Raw genomic sequence first — 22,064 nt, 5'->3', positions numbered from 1 at the left:
GAATACAGAACTGAACCAGACATACTTTGGCTCCACCATATTCATAATCCTGATGTGGAGTCTAACCATGGATAAAGCCTGCATAAATAAACAGGCAAGCATTGCAAATAAAAGATAACAGGAAGTCTAGGTGCTTTGAAATCCATCTCCATGTTGAAAGCCCTGTTCCAGTTGTCTGTTAAAACACTGTACATCTCCTGGCTGGAAATAAATAGGACAAGGACACTGGCATTGTATCTTGCTCCTGGCAACACGAGCTGCCTGGAAGCATGTGATTAGCTACATATTATGACACAAAGAGGACTTGAAATTCAGTTCCGATTCAATTCACTGGTCCACATTCACTGTTTACCCTGTGAGAGGTTGAATTAACAAAAATTAAATTTAAAAAAAAAAAAGACGAATATAAAACGAAAAATATTTTAACACTATTGCAAAATAAATAGATAAATGAAATGAAATAAATAAATCAATCAATAAATAAGAAATTTAAAAATTTTTTCTCACTGAGGTCTACAGGTTCAGCTATTTCAAGCATTTAGCACATTAAGTACACTTAAGTACATTACACTACAAGAAAGCTTTAAATTAAATTAAATTAAATTAAATTAAATTGTTATTTAAATTTTAATGTAAATTTAAATTTAAGTTGTAATTTTAAATTAAATTAAATTGTTATTTAAATTTTAATGTAAATTTAAATTTTAATATAAATTTAAATTTAAATTGTATTAAATTAAATTAAATTAAATTAAATTAAATTAAATTAAATTAAATTAAATTAAATTAAATTAAATTAAATTAAATTAAATCAAGTCCCGTCCTGGCCTGGCCTTTCTGATTTACATCCCGATGAATTTTCCATCATCAGCCTTGTTAGTATTTTTTAGTCATGTTCTGTGTGTTAGATGGAGAAAGGAAAGAACAGAACCCATTTGAGGTGTCACATGCCTATGATCAGTGCCTCTTGTCTTTTGTTTGCAGCACAATGGTACAGCATTGAGACTGGCGATTGTTCTTTCAGCTCATGCCCACCCAGTTACTGCATACTGCTTCCTAACACTGGCTAGGAAGCAAATACTCAAAGTCTACATAAAACAGTGCACAAAAATCCACCAGTGCTAGGGTGGTCAGGCAAGGCATTGCTCTTAAGATTTACAAAGATCTGTCAATTTATTGCTTACAGTCCAGAATCTTCTACTTTTGGCATTTCTAAATATATTCCTCTCATATTTACAGGACTAGATAAAAATAATACAGAGATGAATACAGTCCAAATAACCTCACATCAATATTACTGTACCATAAACTATCCAGACCAGCTACTGATATAATAAACAATAATCCTCTAACATGACATAGCGTGTACAAACTACTGTGTTATAAAAGGGATAAAATTGTTAATTATTTTCCGATAAAAGCCCTCCCTCATGTGCAGCAAACACTTGGAACAATTCACCAAAACAAAATCCAAGTAATGACGCTAATAACATTTAAAAAGATCCTAAAAATAATTCCACAATACTCTTTCGCAGAATAAATAATGAAATCTAATATATACGTATAATTATCAGCCACCAGCAGAGTAACAGGAAATGTAGGGATCTAATAGTATACAGGGTTTGAGCTAGTGAGGCATTCTGTCTTTCTAGCCAGACACTGCACGGTCTGGAGCCACAGCAGGATGCAGAAGAAGGTGAGATTAACTAATTACAACCTGCGGTTAGGAGAAGGATGGACTGCTTTAAAGAGGATTAACTCGAGCTAAATGCCAGTGACACACTTTAAACATGAGCAAGGCTGACGACACAAAAAAACCCAGCTTGGACACATATAAGACAACTTAATCCAGCCACTATTATGCGATTAACTTTTATATCATTATTCAGTCCATCCAAGTGGATAAGCAACAAAATGACTGAAAGAAAAGAAAAAATATGACAAAAATCAGGTGGTTTTCATTTGTTTTTGTTATTATCCTCTCAGGAATCTCAGCTATTACTCAATTCTGCAGCTGGCTTTAGGTCTTGAGCAACATGGCAGTAAAGCATACATTTATTGCTTAACATTATAATGTTAAACTGGCTAAATATATTTCAACACTTTCTGTGAAATCCAGAGGTCTGTATAACATCAACAGGTTAATTTTTATTCACATATAAACCAGAGCCTCATCTATTTCGGACTTCATCCTCTGATAATCGAGGGACGCTTGTTAATGGTTAATTAACATTAATGTTAGCTCCCAGAGATGATTTCTGCTTAAACAGAATGCAACAAAAGCCTCATATTGTACTTTGTGCACTCTGCGTAACTACATGTAAAGCATAAAGATGCACCAGCACCACAACTTCACACCACACACCACACATATCATTTTACACAGCAATCAAGCGCCGATTACTACCCCAGTAACATGACACATGGTTCACTGGTCAATGAACTTAATACTATTCTGATTTTACTGGTTTGTGGTTCTTTTATTCGTTCTTCATTTCTTAGTGTAATTATAGGATTATATGTTGTTACGATGCAGCCGAAGAAAAGCTTATTACAGTAAAGCCAAAGTAAGTGGTTTGATTTGTGTGAGTTTTAGAACAGAGATGAAACATGATCCAATTCATGATCCATTGTAATTCAACAAGCTGTGTTTTGTTGTCTGCAACATCTATTTTAACTTCATAGAACAAAGGCTGATGAGGAAACAACTGTTTGCAGCTGTTATAATGTAAGTGCTATCAGGAAGTATCTCGTCTTGTGGACGTTCCATAACATTAATCTTACAATAAACAGTAGAAAAGTATGACATCATTCGTTTCTCATTCAAGCAGACATTAACGCAAAATCAAGCCAACTCTGTAATGTGATTTTTCAAAATCACCACAGATTTTTTTTATTTAGGCCAAAATGTGTCATGTGAATCAAAGCTGAGTTACAGCCTGGACATTCTAGCTGTCAATTTTTCAAGATAATCTGATGAGATTTCACCCCATGCGTCCTGGAGCATCTCCCACAAGATGGCCTGGCTTGATGGAGTCTTCCTCTGTAGCTGAAATCAAGCTGAAATATGCAGCTGACCCCAAACTTTTGAGCAGTAGTGTACATAAGTTTACTGTCCTCACCGGGGGTAGTTTAAAAGAAAAATCTTGTGCAATTTCACCAAGACGTTTCCACAAAAAAGCAGAAAAAATGTCCAGAGGTGTCTTTGAAAATTTAGGAAAAAACTGCAGTAAAATCACGCATTTTTAGCTGAAACAATCACAATAACAATTGCGATCCTGGAGTGAGTAATTATGAAATAAAAAAATTTTAATGTCAGAAAATGTTTCAGCTATATCAGGACAAACGGTCAAAAAAAGAAAGGGTGTGGCCAAAATAAATACTTTCTTCCTGAAAGATTTTATTGGCTAAGGAGCCAGTTTAAAAAAAACTGTCTAAAATCATGCTAGCTGAGTGTTATTTCCTCACAAAGTCAATGCCATGCTTGCTCTTATGTCTAATCATTCGGATTTGTGATCAGATTTGAGCTGTCAAAAATGTCAGGTCAGGAAAATCAACAGCGTACTAAAGCAAAAAACTATGTAAAAATTGTCTCAAAACTGTTTCACTGAGAATACCATTAAAAATAATCAATAATGTGATTATATACAGCAGCAAAAATAAAAATGTATGAAAGTTGGCCTTAACACATACTGTATATTTATATGAAAAATATATGTAGAAATAATCAGGACTGCATTAGATTATCCTGAGCTATTTATACGAGTGTGGACGGCAAATATGTTATGAATGTGACAGACCCAGATGATTACGTGCCTCTTGGGGACAAAGTTTAATAATTTATATAAATGAAACTGAGCTTACCTGGAAAAGAACTGCTTCCCCATGTGTTATCTATAATTAAACAGAAAAAAGACAATGATTTACATGTAAAAATGACCGCATCTTCCCCTGTAAACAAGTTCAAATGTCAATGTAATTCTGGCATGTTTAAGAACAGTGCAAAAAAATTAAGATAAAAACACAGAGCAGCAGCTCTAATATTAATTTACACCATATAGCAACTGAGGGTTAAGGGCTTTATTTGGAGGCCCAGCAGTGGTCCTGGGATTTAAACTCAAGACCTTGTGAGCAGTAGTCCAACACCTTAACCAGTGAGCCACCACTTCCCTTATAGTCTGCAGTGAAGCTAGAACAAAATGCTTCTACATGAATCGATTCAAATCCTTCTTTCAGAGGAATGTCTTGGTTTCAGACCAGAGATTTTTCCCACACGGTGAACAGCTTTCAGTGATACCTGTTTTTGTTATAGGATACATATAAACCCTCTACTGGGACCCGGTTACAATAGCAGCCTTTTATTTCATGAAAAGAAAAAGAAGGAAGGCATGAAATCTTCCCCATGTCTTTAGCGTAATGTGTATGACTCCTTATAGGAATCAGGGCCAAACAAAGTGGAGATTGAGTTTTATTCATGTATAAAATAATAGATTTAAACCTCCTGAAAGAAAAAACCCTGTAACTAAAGGATTTTAAGAACCTAAAATACAGCAGATTACAATGCTTATAGTACATGAGTTTTAAGCATAAAAGAAGCAACTAGCAACAATGTCCTCATACTTTATTGTTTGTTTATTAATTTATTAACAATATTATTAACATTGTTTGTTTATTTTTGCACTGATGTAAAGGTTTAACTCTGGGATCTTAAAAAAGAAAGATTTTTCTTAGTTAACAAACTAATATAAACAAATCATTAGCAGGTAACAGGAAATGTTTTCACAACAAAACATGCATCTTAAGCTAGCCGGCTAGCAAAAACAGCTGATTGTTGTAGTATATATTGCCAGGTTTGGCTTCTAAATCAATTGCTGAGGATATAACCATGCAGACATAACCTTTGTTTCACTTGTGTCAACCTGTGACAAAGCCTGGGTAGTTAGCAAACTAGCAAGCAAGCTATGTGCTAACATCACCAGCAGTACAATACCACAGCTGAAATTTATTCAACATATACATCAACAGATTTGATGAGCGGATCTTTATAGTCTTTTCTAAAAAAGAAACGAGGTCCGAGGGACAGTGTTCCAGGATCCTGTGTCTGCAGTGTGCCTTCTTGTCAGTTCATATTAGCATAATATAGCAGCTTGCAATAGCATAGTGTAGACAGGATGAAGAAAAGGGGTGAGATTAGGATGGACTGAGGACATGAGGCCATATCTGACTTGCAAAACTTATAAAAACCCAAAAGATAAATTACTTCTGGTCTCTGACACAGTATTATAAAACACAAATATATTTTAAACTCTCCCATATCCTACAGTGCTTTATGAAGCATCCGTTGCAGACTATTCCCGTTTTAGGCAAATTTACTGCTTCTTTTGTTGTGGCTTTTAATAGGGGAAGATTGATAACCAAAAACAAGCATCCAGATCATAGATAATAACCAGGAAGCAATCCATCTAAAGACAAAAGGTCAACTGTGTACACAGAGGATTTAAACTACAGAGGGTCAGTGGCATGAATCCAGCACATTGTTACTGCTCCGTTTGCGCTGATCCTCTCTCTTACAGTATCATTTTCCCAGCAAAAATCACTCGTTTGGGCATATATACCAGAGTCCTGATGAACTGAGAGATACGTAGCACATAGGGCTCAGCGAAATGATGATAAAATATCAAAACATATAATAATAATAATAATAATAATAATAATAATAATAATAATAATAATAATAGTTATTATTATTATTATTATTTCTAATTATATTTTATATAAAAATATAAACATATTTTGCTTACATTATATAATTCACAGAACGCTAATATTGTTTTAAGCTTTTTTCTTTTCATTTGGGGTGAAAACGAATACATATTGTATTTCATGCTACTTATTGTGGATTGTAGAAATGCCTTTGTGAATGGTGATATGATATTTTTTTACGTCCCCCAATAACACCTTTCAAGATCTCAAGCATACCCCTCAGATAGATGAGGTGTGAGGACTAATATTTTTCTCCCTTTATCCTCCTCCTCTCTCCTCCTCACTCCTCTTCTATCCTCCACTCTCCTCCCTTCTCATATCTCCTCTTCTCTCCACCCTTCTCCTCTCTCCTTCCTTACCTTTCACCCTTCTATCCTCTACTCTATTCTCTTCCTCTCCTTCTACTCCTGATCCCCTATCCCCAGTAGCCATCAGAACAATGTGTTGCCACTAGGCATCCAAAAAGACAGAAAGGCTTAGTAATCTCCCTCGCTCTCTCTCTCTCTCTCTCACTCTCTCTCTCCACACATTTAGACGTCACTCACATCAGGTAATTAGTGCCTGGTTGGAATAGGCCACTACTTACACATAGTGGCCTTCATTCCTGTCTCTCCAAACACACTTATACCATACACAGACTGGATATTGGCTCTGGCTAGCAGCCAGCAGTGTCCTATGGAGTGTGTGTGTGTGTGTGTGTGCACCAAAAGTGTGTGCTTTCACTGTGAAGGACAAGCAGGTGCTGATTGAGCTGACGGTTCTTACTGAGCGGTTTCTGGATGCTTTCGTGTGTGTAAGTGTGTGTGCGTGTAAGTGTGTGTGTTTAAAAGAGAGACCACTTAACTCTAGGAGAGTGCTGATGTGAGCTGACAGTGCTTACAGAGCAATCTGAAGATGATTTGTGTCGCAATGTGTGTGTGTGTGTGTGTGCGTGTGCATATATGAGCATTGTATCTCTTTATGGTGACCAAATGTCCTTGTAATAAAAGGGATATTTGACTGTTTTGACTCTGTCAAAACATTTATTTCCCATAAGCCCTGGTCAGGACACAGATCTCTAATATCAAAATTGTATTAAAATTGGAAAAATGGAATTGATGAATCCCAAACATTTGGTCTCAAAAATGACCTCGGTCAGAAAACATGCTGGAGTGCGAGTGTGTGAGAAGTGAACTAAGTGCTAACATGACCAGGACTTACCCGTGGGTTTGAGGATGCTGCTGCTCGTTTCCTCTGTTTGCTCTGTCACCTTTTCCTTCCTCTCCTTGTGGCTGGTGCGCCGGCGATGGCGTCTCCGTCGTCTGTAGCTCTTCGGTACATGTACACCGATGTAGATGGTGTGGTGGCCTGTGTGAGAGAGAAGCGAGGGAAAATTAGACAGAAGCCTGAGCTAACTTTCCTAAAAGCAAGGGAGGACAAAAACACAAGCACAAAGATCAGATTTTGCTCTGTTACAGTTACAGCATGCCATATACAGAGTCCACATACAATTATTCTAACTGTCAGCAATGTACTGTATGTCCTATTACCCAAGCGGTACAATTGTAAAACATTTTGTACATACATGTATCTTACCAGCTCGTTTTGTAAACTTTCCACATCTAGTTGTGTTCTTTTGTTTCATTTATGTAACAAAAAACACAGTTCTTCCTTGGAATAAAAAAAGACCTGAATATGATCTCTGCAATATAAATGGGAGTTGCTCCAAACAAGACTTAATGATCCATTATGAATTGCACAAACCAGAATTAACAGTTCTTAACACAGAGAGCTATGAATTCACCCACTAAATAAATCACACACAAAAAATGTCATCCTTATTACTCTCTACGTGGTGAATCTTTGCCATTCATAATACTGCCCAAAAAGCAGCTGCTCTCCAAAGATGCAATGAATATAACCTCTGCTCCAGAGCTCTCCAGAGATTCTCAGGATGAAAAAAAACCTACCTATAATATAAATAAAAGAAAGTTTACAGCCATTTAAAGCAATTCTAAAAGAGGAAATGACGTACGAGACCTTGAGGTCAGAAGCTGGGTGTCAATTGTTTCCTCATGGTCTACTGGGAGAGCCATTTGGTGTTCTGTCCAAAGTGAGGATGTAAATAAATGCCAACTACTTCCTTCACACAATGTATACAGGAAATGGCTTCGTCATTCAAGAAGACATCTTGAGAAAAATGGTCTGCTCCTCGTTAAAAGGCCCTGCGGCTGACCGTCTAAGCAAATATTTTGACTGCGGAGAGGACATCAGGCTTTAGCGGGTAGCGGTGAACTTTTGATGCTTAGGTTCTTCTCACTGAAGCACATTCCATCTTTCTGTTCATAGCCTTTGAGGATGTACAGAAGCACACTGACAACACACTGCTTCTCCACTCTGTTTCGGATCCAAACGAGATGATGAAATGACTGTTTGACCTTCGAATAGCTAGAACGCTTTGATTGTTTGTTTTGCTTGTTTTGTTTTATTAAAACATACTCCTTACAGAGATTTCTTGTCATCATGTACGCAACAGGCTATCTATCACACCGGCCTCCACACACTGGAAACAATTATCACGCACATACGCAATTGCTATTCCCTAGGCGACGTTAAACCAAGACTTTATCTTTAATGACAGATTATATGTTTTGTATGTGTTCCTGTTAGAAAGTCAGTCATTTGAAGAAGTACTTTTTTCTAATTGAAACTGAGAACAAGGGACTGTGTGTATTTACTGTGTATCGTAATGTACTGCAGTAAACAGTGTTCATGTCATGAAATAAAGCAGGTCGGTAGTGAAATAAAGCTTGTGACTGAAACTTTATCAGAGCTTATCGAGTGCCGTCTTTATTCAACTTGCTTTCCCGAAACGATGGAACAAACAGATAATAAATAAAGGTTCTAAATAACCTAAGCTAAACCTAGATTATTTACCACTAGAGTAATCAAACCATGCAAGTTACAACCTGAGTAATGATCGCAAAGTATGAAAGTAAGCAAGAGACTCGTTTTAAAGGTTAAACTAAACTGATCTACGTCGACTAACGCCTAAAAAACCAGTTCACAGCCGTTTAAATGTAGCTAAATTTTGCAATTAAATTTAGCTTCATTTTCCAAATGCTAAAGATCAACTGAACTGAAATAATTGGACCTTCAGCCTTACTGCCCACCCTACAAACAGATTAAGATAAGATGAACTTTATGGATCTCTGGAAGAAATTTCACTTGTTCCAAGGGTGCAGAATATAAATAAGATCCAGCAGAGTAATCACAAAGCAACAATACAAGAAGGTAGGCTTAACACTTATCGCAAGCGAACAAAGATAGAGTAGCAACAAAAACGTAATTAAGGCATTAGTTCATTTTGGTCCTTAACTAATTTTGTATGACATAATATAGCAGTTAATACAGGTTCAGTGTGCTTGGTTTATTATTCTAAACTATAGATTACAAAGTATACATTACACAAGCACAAACATTGCAATTACTCTGAAGTTCACGGGATTTTAGTGTTAATTAATAATATTAATAATGCTAATTAAGTGAATATCAGTCTCAGAATTTATTAGTGATGTGGTTCTTGAAAATGAATGGCGAACACATATAAAGCAGCACATGATGCTAAGACTTTTTAAACATGGCATTACTAATAAGCATTTCATTACAAGTGAATATCTAATAATTGTATACTTTTGTAAGGGTTACTGGACTTTTATAACTAATCTACTCTTTTCAATCAGAGCATGCATCTCCTGAAGCAGTTTGGTAATAATCACTTTCAATTATCACTTTCAATTATTATCAATTTCAATTATTACTTTTCACATCGGTTACTACACATACAACACGCACAACACTACACTTGCAAAAATATACACCAAGCCCTAAGATTTTATTGGGCATTTATGATTTTAATGCTATTTTGCACAGAGCTGGCCTATAGCCTTTTCTTTGACTAAGGTCTAATATCACAGTACAATATGTACAATAGGTTACAATAAGTAATGTAAAGTGCAGTTACTGTGAAATAAAAAATGGCTCTACTGCATTCCATGTTGAGGTTTTGAGGCTAAAATTATCTGAACTGTAGACTTACAGTTGTTCACAGTAGTTACGCCACTTAAATATGAGCTATTTTGTTACTTGGTTGGACAAAAGTTCATAAACCTGTGTCTGAAATGGAAATTGGTATTGGCAAAAATAATAATCAATAAAAATAGCTATTAGTATTAGCTAATAATGTTCGTTCTATGTTGAATTTTAGAAACTATAGTAATTAGTTTGTATTTACTATTTTATGAGCAATCAGTATTTGAGGACTTGTTGATACAAGTATATAAACTTCTGTAAACTTATTAAGCAAATATTTAGTTTTAGTAAGTTGAAGTTATACTTGATACTAGTTATATGCAAAATGTCTAATTCATTTTAAATAAAGGTTAGAAACCTGACATCATCAATAGGCACTTACTCATAGTTACACATCGAATAACTATACATATTTACAAGCATTATTACACTTGTATTGCACTCAGCATACTCTTTTCACTCAATTATGCATAAATTTAATGAAATTTTAGTACTTCTTACCACTATTATACTACTATTTTCAAAAAAATTTTGAATTTTGACAGGTATATTTTTGACTTCAGCTAAGTATTTAAGTATTTACACTTTTAACTTGCAAAATATATATTTTATAATATTTTATATATATAAATATTAACCTGTAAAAATTATTACTGAATTATGTAAACCATTACTGCTGTACGAACCATGTGGTTTTAGATATGTTACTGCATACTAAAGTCCATTATACATAGTAGGTACAAGAAATGCCTTTTTATTGCTACTCTCTTACCTATTAAACATTAAGTGCCTACCATGTTGTAAAATAAACTGCTACAAGTAGGTTAAAAATCCCTCTAAAAAGTTGACAAAAACAGCCAGGAGGACATTAACCCTCACATTTTAAAAAGCTATTTCAATGCAAATTATAAAGACATTCTACCTAGTCTATTAACCCTGGAAAGCATTTAAGGTCTCACTCAACTTATGACGGGTAAATGATTAGATCTGAGCCATTGATTATCAACTGGATTTGATAAATAGTATATTAGATAACTAACATTAACTGTTGCTGGGTCAGAAATTCCGATTATGCAGATTAATTGACCAAGATGGAAAAACAGACTGATTCAGCAAATAAACTTCAGGGGGTTTTGGCATCTCTGCTAGATTTGTTATTAAGGAAACTTCCTTTGCCTTTACTTCCAATGAGAAACGTTTTATGAAAAGAAAAGTACTCTCTGCATTTAGATTGATGTTTAATGTTTTAGAATGTCGAATGTTGTATTTTTGAATGCTGGATAGTTTTCAAGGTTGCATTTAAGGTTGAATTTCTAGTTTACATTCACACTTAAAATGAAACTGGAGTTAAATCCAACGGGAAAATATGCAGCATTGGTTATAAATGAAACAGTTCTAGGCACATGCTTAGTTACTGATCTGCAAAATGACTTGACTGTAATGGTGCCAGACATTAAATGAGATAGAATAAGATAGTGAGGAAAAAAAAGAGCAAGATGTAGGAGGGGGGGGGTCACATTGATGGCGAGTGAGTAAAATAAGGAAAAGGGAGTGAATGTGAAAAAAGGTAACGGAAGAAACAGGGAGGGTGGAAGGGTGGAAGGCGGCTTTGTACCAGACATCCTGTCCTTTTGGGCAAACCCATAGAAAGCAGTGTGAATTAAAGTGGCACACACGCACACAGACTGTCAGTGGTGAAAGTTAATAGCCTGAGTCTGGCCAAACGCTGTGGGCTTCCAGAGTCAGCACCTCTTGTTTCCCCAAATAACAGAGCTGCTGGAACATGGGGTTCCACAAGAGCAACACAGATGCACACTTCTCCAGCATGCTAATACAGTGACTATGACTCATTTTAGATATAAAATATATTATGTTGAAATACGCATTCCTAATAGTACCATCAGCACTTCCACAAAATCTACCAATAGCTAACTGCATATAAACCAGTTTCTTTTACCACTTATTTCACTTTTCCTCCTTACTCTTATTTAATCCTCCTTTTAAAAAATATATTCAAACCAAACTAAATACATACACCCCTTGAACATGTTATTAAGAACACCTTTACACCTTTGCTCAGTCCGTGTGTAAATTAATATTTTACACAGAATGGTGTGAAAAACAAAAAAACATCCTGACTATGAGGATGGTAATATCTGAATATCTGTAAAGCTGCTTATAGATAAAAAAGTACTGAATTGAAAACAAATGAAAAGCATGTCAGAATAGAAAACTTGAAGTGGATGAGCTGAGGCTAAAGTTTCATAAAAAGTCTTCAACATCATGATACTATATGTTTGCTAACTCCCATCACTACCTCAAAGCAAAATCAGCACATATAGCATATCCTTATTTTAAGAAGATTTATAAATATTCATAGCTCAACTTTAATTCAGTTAGAGAAAAAGCGAGTTAGTCATCTTCAGTAAGTTCAGCCTGGGAAGCCGGTCCACTGAAGGACACCATGTACAAACATTCACACCTTCATTCACACCTAGCGGGAATTTAACACAACCAATCCACATGCCAGCATGCTTCTGGGAAGTGGGAGGCAACCGGAGAACATGCACTGAAACTCCTCAGGCGCTGCTCATATTTATGATGTCATAAGAAAAGCACAGAGCGTTGACCAGCTCCTTAGGCGCGTGTCCATTTTTCTTCACGTCATAAACGCGAAGTCTTAGGAATGAGAATGCTTTTTGTCTTGCATATTTCAGAAATTCCTGTTTATTTTTTTTTTTTTTAAGGGAATGCATTCCTTTAGCATGGCTGACACATGAACTCATGCTTAGCTCAAGTGAGGGCTAAGTAGAATAGGAAGCGTCCACCAAAAGTGATTTAAGTTTCAAAACCTGGGAACACTCAGTATCCTCTGGTGAAAGGAAGCAGGGAAGAATTGTGTGAGAGTTCATTCGGAGGTGAAAGGAAATATCACAGCCGTAATAAAGTAAGCATAGGAGAAGAGGAGAAGAAACCTGGATATCCATACTAATCTCAGCATATTACACCTCTGTCTCTCTACTCATATGAGAATATCCTTCTGGGCATAATGAAAAGATCTGACCTAACATATCAAGACAACCTTGTGTGTACTGACGAAGTACTTAAGCTATGTGTTTTCTTAACAGAAGGCCATCAGTTTTACATCCATCACTGACATCTCAATAGTGTTGCTATAATGTAGCCTCGGTGGCTGATAATGCACTGTAAACATCAGAAGATATGGCTGTAGCAACATTTCTGTTGAATGCTACTGCTAACAGCTAAATAGCCTATTTACGCTAGCTTAAATTTAAGACACGGTGCAAGAAGGTGACTTTCCTTTATCCTTCTGATGTTGATGTTCATATTACAAGCTGTATTGCTTTATTACATTGTTGTATAGATATCTGTGGGTTTCTAAGAACTGGTCTGATGTTAAAAAAACAACATCAGGCATTAGCTATGTCTCATATGACTCAATAACCAGTGAGCATAAATAAAGTAAATACAAATAGAATCCAAAGACTGCTTGTGCTGAAGGTCAGCTAACAGCTTGTTGGCAAGAAGGTGGCAAATAGCAAGATTCTGTGGTTGTCACTATAACTTCTGTGCTAATTAAAATGTGAGACGACCCACACACACACCTATACACGCAATCACATGCACACACACAAACCGGTCAAACTAGCCAAAGCTGGCACCCCAAATACACATAAAATGGGGGTGAATCAGATAAATATCCAATCTCAGACCACATTAAAGTCACACAGCTTTGAAAAATAATCATGTGAGTTTAGAGTGAAATATTTTAATGCTTTCTGGCTGTTAAGACAGTGTTTAGATTAATTCCAAAACTGCTGTTTCACCGAATACTAGCATCTGGGATATACTGTATCTCTTAGCCCAAACTACTAACAAAACTACTAGCCCAAACTACTAACTACTAACAACTAAACTTAACTTCACTCATTGTGCAATTTTAAGAACTTCCCTTGTTACTAATCAGATTATCCTGCTTTGGGAGAAAATTTGGGTGTAACACTATTCTATGGCAACAAAAAAAAGAGAAGTCTATAATACTGACTTTTTAACTCAGGGTCCATTAATTATAGAGCGATTCTGGGTTTTAGCCAAAAGTCTACATTACATTAGCAGACAGGTAGAGAAGTAAACACAATACCATATGCTACCGGTTTGCTAAATCTTTAATACTAAAAACTGGGCCGATGAGCAAGTACTGAAAGTTATAATGGTACTGAATTTGAACGTTTTGAAGGTGAATAAACATGAATATATATCAGTACTGAGTGAGATGAGCTAGTACTAATTGAAATAGATTGAAATAATGTTTATTACTCCACCTTAAACCTGGATAATGATCAAGTATCAGACTTCATTAAAGACTTCTCTTTACTCAATGAATGCAAAAGAAAATCACACATTGACCATCTAGTTTTTAAAAAAAAAAATCATGTTAGAGATCTTACCTTCGACTTCCTCCTCATCGCACACATGTTTGAGAAAGGACGCCCCTCTGTCCAACACGGCCTCGTCTTCCATCCTGTAATAGTAGAAGAGGAAGAAAGATTGCTCGCATTTTTCTTCTAGGGACAGCATGGAGCCGTAGCCCCTCGGCTGGTTTACCTGCAACATGTTACCAGCCATGTTCCCAGGTTAGCAGCTCGCACTAACAATGATGGCAGTTCCAGCTTTGGACCTGGATCTAGGTGAAGGGGAGCTAGCAGGGGGGAAGGTACTGGTAGGACACAGGAGGGTAATCCATTGGATGGGGGCAGGCTGAGAGTCCCTGTTAGATGCTAATTGACTCTGATGAGCCGCAAAGGTTCCACGTGGTCAGAAAACACTCTAAGCAAGCTTAGACTCACATGTTGCATAGAGGGAGACGTCCTCTGACCTAAATAAGCAGACGCACATCCTAACACACACCAAGACAACAGACAGGTGGGTCGGCACATGGCTAGCGTGCAATCATCTGCTCTGTGAGGATTAGGTGAGCTTGTTTTGGGGGTATAATATAGAGCTCATTTCCTGTTTTAGGCTTTCTTATAATAGGTATAGCAGACATGTAATACATGTCATTTACTAAATAATATCTAAAAATGAACAAAGAACAAAACTGTATGTGGTCTGTGTTAGTACGAAGAAGGTAGGCGTGGATTTATTTCATATAAATGCACAGCCCTAAGTGTGCTATTCATCTTAAACCACAGTTATTTGACAAATTTTGAATCTATTAATGAACAACTTGACATGTGACTGTTATGAAATAAAGTATTGTTATAGGAATGTATTCAAACAAGTACATTGTTTATGAACTGGAAATACTGTCAAAGCATTCAAGCATTCAAAACTATTGGGTTATAAAGACTTATTACATTCAACATGAATACCTGGTCCCCTTTTAACCCTATTTTTAAACTCAAACACTTGCATTCCTCGCTCATGTAACAACATATCCTTCCTACTACTTTTACTGTAGTTAAAGCATAATAAATACCACAATTTGTGCTTTTGCCATTCTCTGTAATAACTTACATAACCTGACTGATGGCTGAAAAAGAAGTCCAATAGTAGTGAAGTTCAGTTCAACAAAACCCCAAACAACTCCAGCCCTAATCACCCGGATCGTTTAAACAACTCAATGGACTTTCCCTCAACGATGTACTCACCTCCTCAGACAGTACACCCCAACACTCCTTCTGAAAAGTGCTTATGAGGCCATTTACAGATCCCTATTTAAGCTTAACTGTTCAATCTGCATATAAATCTGCACAGAAATGGCCTTGCATTGCATAGGCAGGAGTGAAGCCGTTCACTCTAATCAGCTAAAACCTAATGGTTTGGGGCTTCCTTGCAGGATATGACACGTGAAACTTTCTGAAGTGTTAGATAAAAAAAGGAGTCCAAAGACAAACAAAAAAACAGCCATGACATGAAGACAAACAGAGTAGTATGGCACATTTAAACGGAGATTTGCCACAATCTATATGACTCTATGACCTACATGTGAGTTGAAGTGTTTTGACATCACCTTCATGGTACAAACCTCATAAAGCAACATTTACATTTATAGTTAATCTTCAACAGCAACAAATTATACCTTGTTCTGCTCGGATGAGTAATGAAACATTTCGAAAGAAGTCCAGTTGTCATGACTCAACTTCCAGATTATAGCACCTAGATGACTGAGAATCTTCACATACTCAAAACATAATGGCTTGATATTAAAAAAATAAAACAGAAATCTAGGGCACTTTTTAGTGTACATGATATTTGTTCACATGTAGTCGCCAACAGGCTTTGACAGAGTGAGCAAAGTACGAGCTAACATAGCAAGTTAGCTAGACACAGTTAGGTTGTGATGTTTGACTGTTATTCAAAACAGTGAAGAAGATGCTAGCAAATCAGCCTGGAAGCTAATCGTTCCAGCTTGTTTTCATTGTAAAACACGTTATTTAGCAATTAGTACGAATTACTCAGTAACTACAGTCCAACTAATAGAAAATATATAGTTACAAGAGTGAGGAATGTAACTCTGAATCTGATGACAGGTCCTGGGGTTTAAACTTTCTTTAGAAGATATTTTTCTGCAGGGCAGCAGGTGTGTTTGAGGTTTCATAATCCTTGCTAAAGCCGTCGCATCAAAATAACTGGACTGCCACGTCTAAGCATAGAGCTTCCATACAATGCTGACTTCAAACCTCAAACATAAGCTGTCTTGGGGATAAAACAGCCTCCAGGAACACTACTGCTGCTCACATGTGCTGTCTATCAATATCGTGATATCTTGTATCATAACAATATCGTGCTAAACGTCATCACAAAGCACTTTGTCATGATAATACTTGTGTATTTAAGTACATATCGAACTATGTAACAAATAAGCAGCAGTCGTGCTGCATAAAAAATGATCCAAGATCTAGTGTGAAACAATACATTTTATTATCCAAACCAACCTGAAGTAACAACAGGGTTGTTCAGTGTTATAAAAGTACTGACAATACCTGGAATATGTACCTACAATATTCTAGGAAACCATCTTGTGATGTCACCTGTTGTGATATTGATATATCCTTATGGTGAATCAGCATGAGCCTAGTTAACATTTTAACACTTTTTTTTCCTTCTTCATAACCAAATCATGCTAGAACAAAAAACTCTCAAATTATCTGGCAACATAATCTGTAATCGCATGTTTGCAATAACATAAATACAAATTAAAACAATCAACACAGCCAGGAAGGATGGATCTGGTTGATGTGATTGCAGTGACTGTACCCCTGAGACACGCATCTTTTATCTGTTCTAGTCAGCCAGACTTGAAGAATGCTTTTACCTCTTAAAGACACCAAAGTTTGTCCCTGTCACAGATCATCAGAGCATTTTTTCCTCACTGAGATTCAGCTGAAGCTGAATATCCAAAGTGACCGAGTGCTCTGGAAGTGTTTGGGAAGTCTTGAGATTTTAACTTATTAGTGTACAACCAATAAGCTTATTATTATTATATATTTTTAATTAATAAAAGATGCATATAATATCAGAGGCTGCAAAAAAGGCCAATTATCAGGTTACAACTGTAATAATAATGAATTTTATAGCTCATAAAGGTATTACACAGAGCATGTGTCTTCTAAACCAAGTGGTAATTCCATTACATAATATTAATTTAGTTAATAATTACATTTTAACTCCAATGAAGTTATATAACATTTAACCCCTGACTGAAATTCTCAGATCATCATAAAGTGCATTATTCAGCAAACTATTTGAAAATTGCTGAAATATACAAAGTACTGCAAGCGTGAAATGTCGGTCTGGACCTAGAGTCTTTCCCTCATGCGTCTCTAAGCACTGTGCATGTAAGAAGAGAAGGAAGGGGATGCGAGAGATAAAGAGAGAGAGAGCAATAGAGAGAGAAAGACAAAGGGGGCCAAAGAAACACAGAGACAGACAAAGACAAAGAGAGACAGAGAGATAGAAAGCGAGCCTGTGTGTGTATGTCTGTGAGAGAGAGAGAGAGAGAGAGAGAGAGAAAGAGAGAGAGAGAGATAAAGAGAGACAGAGAGTTTACGCTACATGCATACACACTTGTCCTGAGTCAGCAAAATGGCAAAGAAACGCTATTACTATGGAATATCTGTTTACATATAAACAGCAAATCTTCCAAAATTGCTGTTTCCACAAACCGTCTTTCTCCAGAGAACTTGTGAAAGAAGCAAAACTTCATAACTAAGACCTTTGCATTCATGAAATAAAATAACATGCAGATAGACGTGTCTAGAACATCCGAAACAAATTAGTAAGCGAATTCTGTGTTAAAATGTTAATTAGGCACATGATGATTCAGTCACTATAAGGATATATCAATTTCACAGGACATGACATCATAGGATGGTTTCCATGAATATTGTAGGTAGGTATACTATGTAACACTGACTAACCCTGTTAAGAGTCTCAGTTTTACAGGATAATAAAAAGTTTTATCCTGTTATTATTATTATTATTATTATTATTATTATTATTATTATTATTAACCATGTCTATGCATACTGGCACTAGTATGAAGGTTCATGTGTATTGATTACACATCCATTGTGCTATAAATACTCAGATGTTTGCTTTGGCCCTCGCTAGTTTTCTGCCTCCCCCAAAACTCCATTGCCACCTATGGAACAAACCCAGAAAAAACAAGCGTACTGCAGAACTGCCGGCAGCAAAGTTCCCACTGGCAATGTGTGCCAACATGTACGCCTATGCTTAATAACAGTATGCCATAATCCTGCTGAATGTGACATGTAGTCTCATGTTAGCTGTCTATTTGTCCTCACAACACTGAAACACAGCCAAATAACGTCAGGAAGTTTCTGAGAACTTCAGGGTAAAAGAAAATAAATAAAAGGCACGCCATTGATGACTGAAATACAGAAATGTACATTACACTCTACATGTACATTGCATTACACCTGAACACTGTCGCATTTGTTGGACTCCTGGCTGCAAATACTGTACTCTCGTGTCAAGACGTGGCTCTTTCTCTCTCTATGTGAGTGTGTACATGTGTGTCTATGTTTGTAATACACCTGAATACTAACTCTCAAATTAGTTCTGGCTTTGTGCATGTGTGTGTGTTCCAGTTCTGCACTTGTATCACTGTCAGAACCTCTTACAGCTCTATGCTTGAATCACGTTCTACTCTTCTGGTGCAAAAAGCCATATCTACACACAAATCAGTAAAGTCAGTTCTTCTGTAAATGCCCAACTATAGGTAAGGATCTGCACCAATTCAAAGATCAATAAAACAAAATAATAATAATCTCATTTCAGGAGTAATTTATTAATGCAAAATTAGTGGTTGTTGCAGGGGGGGAAAAAGAGGTCACTTTAAAACCTGTCACATTACTCATCCAGCGATCGACTATTTTGGGGGACACTTATTTTTAAAAATCAGTCTTGCAGTGAAGCCAGTGAACTAATTCTAATGCCATCATTATGGATAAAGGTTGAGATCTAAGGATTTTACGTAGCGGCTTGTTCTAAAGAGTCAGAGTCTTTCACAAGCAAGGAAATCCAGAAGAAGAAAAAATGAACTGTTGCTTAACTTCCTTCTTATGTGCCTTTTTTTGGGGTTCTATGTTTAGAAATCATAAAAACAAAGTGAGAGAAAGTACAGGCTTATGCAACATGCATATAATTCTGCATCGTAGAGATTTGCATTATTACACCAGTACTGATGTGCTGAAACACTAAAATCACGTCTTACACAATACAGTGTTTAGCTGCACTTTTACTCAGAAATAGAGTAGGTGTTCATTCACCACTGTGCACGAGCCTTAAATGACCTGCAGAAATGAAAGTTTACTTACTTGATAAAGGACTTCGATCACATGAATGCGCTCTCTCTCTCTCTCTCTCTCTCTCTCTCTCTATACATATGCAGTATAAACTAAACACTGAATGTATTCATTCTGCCCAGGAGCTGGTTGCTGTAACCTGAGAGTAGAAAAAAATTGTATGGAACATGGCACAAATGAATGCAGCGTTCACTTACTTGGTCTTTGCGCCGCTCATTTCTAAAACTGGACGATTTACTCCAGCTGTTCCTCTTCCGAGACTGCTAGAAGAAGCAAAAAGCAAAATGACGTCTGGTGCATATTTTGGTACTTCACGATTACAAGCACTTGAAAGCCGAAGTAAACACATGCAGCGGTTTACACGTGAGCTCACTATATTCCGGCTGAGCAAAAGTTCACAAACTAACCAAGATAACAACAAAGAGGGAGGGGAGAGGGGGGGGGGGGGTGTTAAAACGAGAGATTAATGCAGATTCCACATCTGCATTAAGACAAAAACAAAAGAAATTTACCTTCCGTTTCCCCCTCTTTTTTTTTCTTTACTTTTGCTTCCGCAGACCTTTAGGTCTTCATGTGAACGCGCACTGTTCCGCTAAAGCGCGTGAAGCCTCGACGGCTCCGGTTCATATTTGAAGCGTCATTCATCCGAAAACGTCACGCCAGAAGTGAGACGTCATAAGACGAGAGAGAGAGAGAGAAAAAAAAAAACAACGTTGACGGTGCGAGCTCACCTGTAGGGAGATGAGTCTGGGTTCATTAAGGAAAGACAGGTGAATTAAAAACCTGTATGAAGCACACAATGAACCTAATAAGATGTTATTTTTCTCGCTTCTAAGTAAACACTCTTCTCAGTCTTAGCCCTGTATATCAGTACATCAGCCTTGTATTGAAATAAAGTAGCTCTGTATATTCGTTTTGTATTTGAAACAAGGTTGCAAATGTGTATCCTAAGCTGCCAATTCCAGCGTCTTTATACGGGGCATTTTTTTTTTTTTTTTACCCCCGAGACACAGCGACCCCTATCGGGTATGTTTTACACCGATCAGGCATAACATTATGATCACCGCATCTAATATTGTTTTGGTCTCCATTTTGCTGCCAAAACAGCCCTGATCCCATCATGCACTGTGACAGCTTTCTATCAGAACCAGCATTAACTTCTTCAGCAGTTTGAGCAACAGTAGCTCGTCTGTTGGATCCGATCACACGGGCCAGCCTTCGCTCCCCATGTGCATCATTGAGCCTTGGCCACCCATGACTCTGTCTCTGGTTCATTTCTGTTCCTTCCTTGGACCACTTTTGATTTATACTGACCACTGCAGGCCGGGAACACCCCACAAGAGCTGCAGTTTTGGAGATGCTCTGATCCAGTCGTCTAGCCATCACAATTTGGCCCTTCATCAAACTCGCTCAAATCCTTACACTTGCTCATTTTTCCTGCTTCTAACACATCTGACACAAAACACCATTTGAGGACAAAATGTTCACTTGCTGCTTAATATATCCCACCCACTAACTATGAGGAGATAATCAGTGTTATTCACCTCACCTGTCAGTGCTTATAATGTTATGCCTGATCAGTGTAATTGTCTCTGTCAAACAGGAATGTTGCATTAGCTCTTTATCTTTGACTGCAACATGGCTGATTATTTATTTATTGACAAGGGACAAATTGTGATGGTTAGATGACTGGACCAGAGCTCTTGTGAGGTGTTCCCAGTCTGCAGTGGTCAGTATCTATCAAAAGTGGTTTGAGGAAGGACTGTTTGAGCAAGGTACTGTTGCTCAAATTGCTGAAAAAGTTTATGCTGGTTCTGATAGGTTTTTGATGGGATCAGGGCTGTTTTGGCAGCAAAAGGGGGACCAACACAATATTAGTTAGGTGGTCATAATGTTATTCCTGGTCGGTGTATATGTATGTAAAGAAATGTACATAGTTAGTTTTTATATCCTCTAGAATCCTCGTAACCCTAACAAGAAGTCTATATACTCTCTGAACATTATTTAAATAAAGTGTGCAAATAATATTTGTTCCATTTTTTTTAAGCCATAACACTTTTTATTCCACTAAACACATGAGGCTCAATTCAGCATTATTTAAAGGCCTATTCACTTTTTAGTGATTGAAGTTTGGATTAAAGGTGGAGTGTAAATTTCACCTGTGTAGGCAAATTAAAAAAAATAAATAATAAATTATAGACCCCATGGGTATTTGTCACGCATCTTTCTTTGAGTATGTTGCATTTTTCCTAAATATCAATTTAAGTGAAAATTTATTGACTGTCTAAAATTCATTGAATTGGACACACATCAAAAATAAGAAAATTGAGGCAAAAAGTGTTGTAGAGCTTTCATAAGTGTTTAATTAATTTATTT

General features: G+C 36.7%; 1 protein-coding gene across 2 annotated transcripts in view; it reads right to left on the bottom strand.

Annotated features, from left to right (window-relative positions):
- The window catches only part of slc4a4a (solute carrier family 4 member 4a), a 50,814-nt gene extending 30,741 nt beyond the window's left edge, over positions 1 to 20,073 (bottom strand). For both annotated transcript variants that reach the window (XM_058374323.1, XM_058374324.1), the window contains exons 1-4: positions 19,886 to 20,073; positions 14,304 to 14,377; positions 6,964 to 7,110; positions 3,865 to 3,894 (exon numbers count right to left, since the gene is read on the bottom strand). In XM_058374323.1, the coding sequence (XP_058230306.1) occupies positions 3,865 to 3,894; positions 6,964 to 7,110; positions 14,304 to 14,377; positions 19,886 to 20,037 (403 nt within the window). In that variant the 5' untranslated portion in view covers positions 20,038 to 20,073. The remainder of the gene's footprint in view (positions 1 to 3,864; positions 3,895 to 6,963; positions 7,111 to 14,303; positions 14,378 to 19,885) is intronic.
- Positions 20,074 to 22,064: the final 1,991 nt, after the last annotated feature.

This window comes from Hemibagrus wyckioides, linkage group LG22, assembly GCF_019097595.1.
Source record: "Hemibagrus wyckioides isolate EC202008001 linkage group LG22, SWU_Hwy_1.0, whole genome shotgun sequence".
In the NCBI taxonomy this organism is placed as follows: Eukaryota; Metazoa; Chordata; class Actinopteri; order Siluriformes; family Bagridae; genus Hemibagrus; species Hemibagrus wyckioides.
Note: the sequence above shows the minus strand (reverse complement) of the source record. Positions and strands in the feature narration are given on the sequence as shown.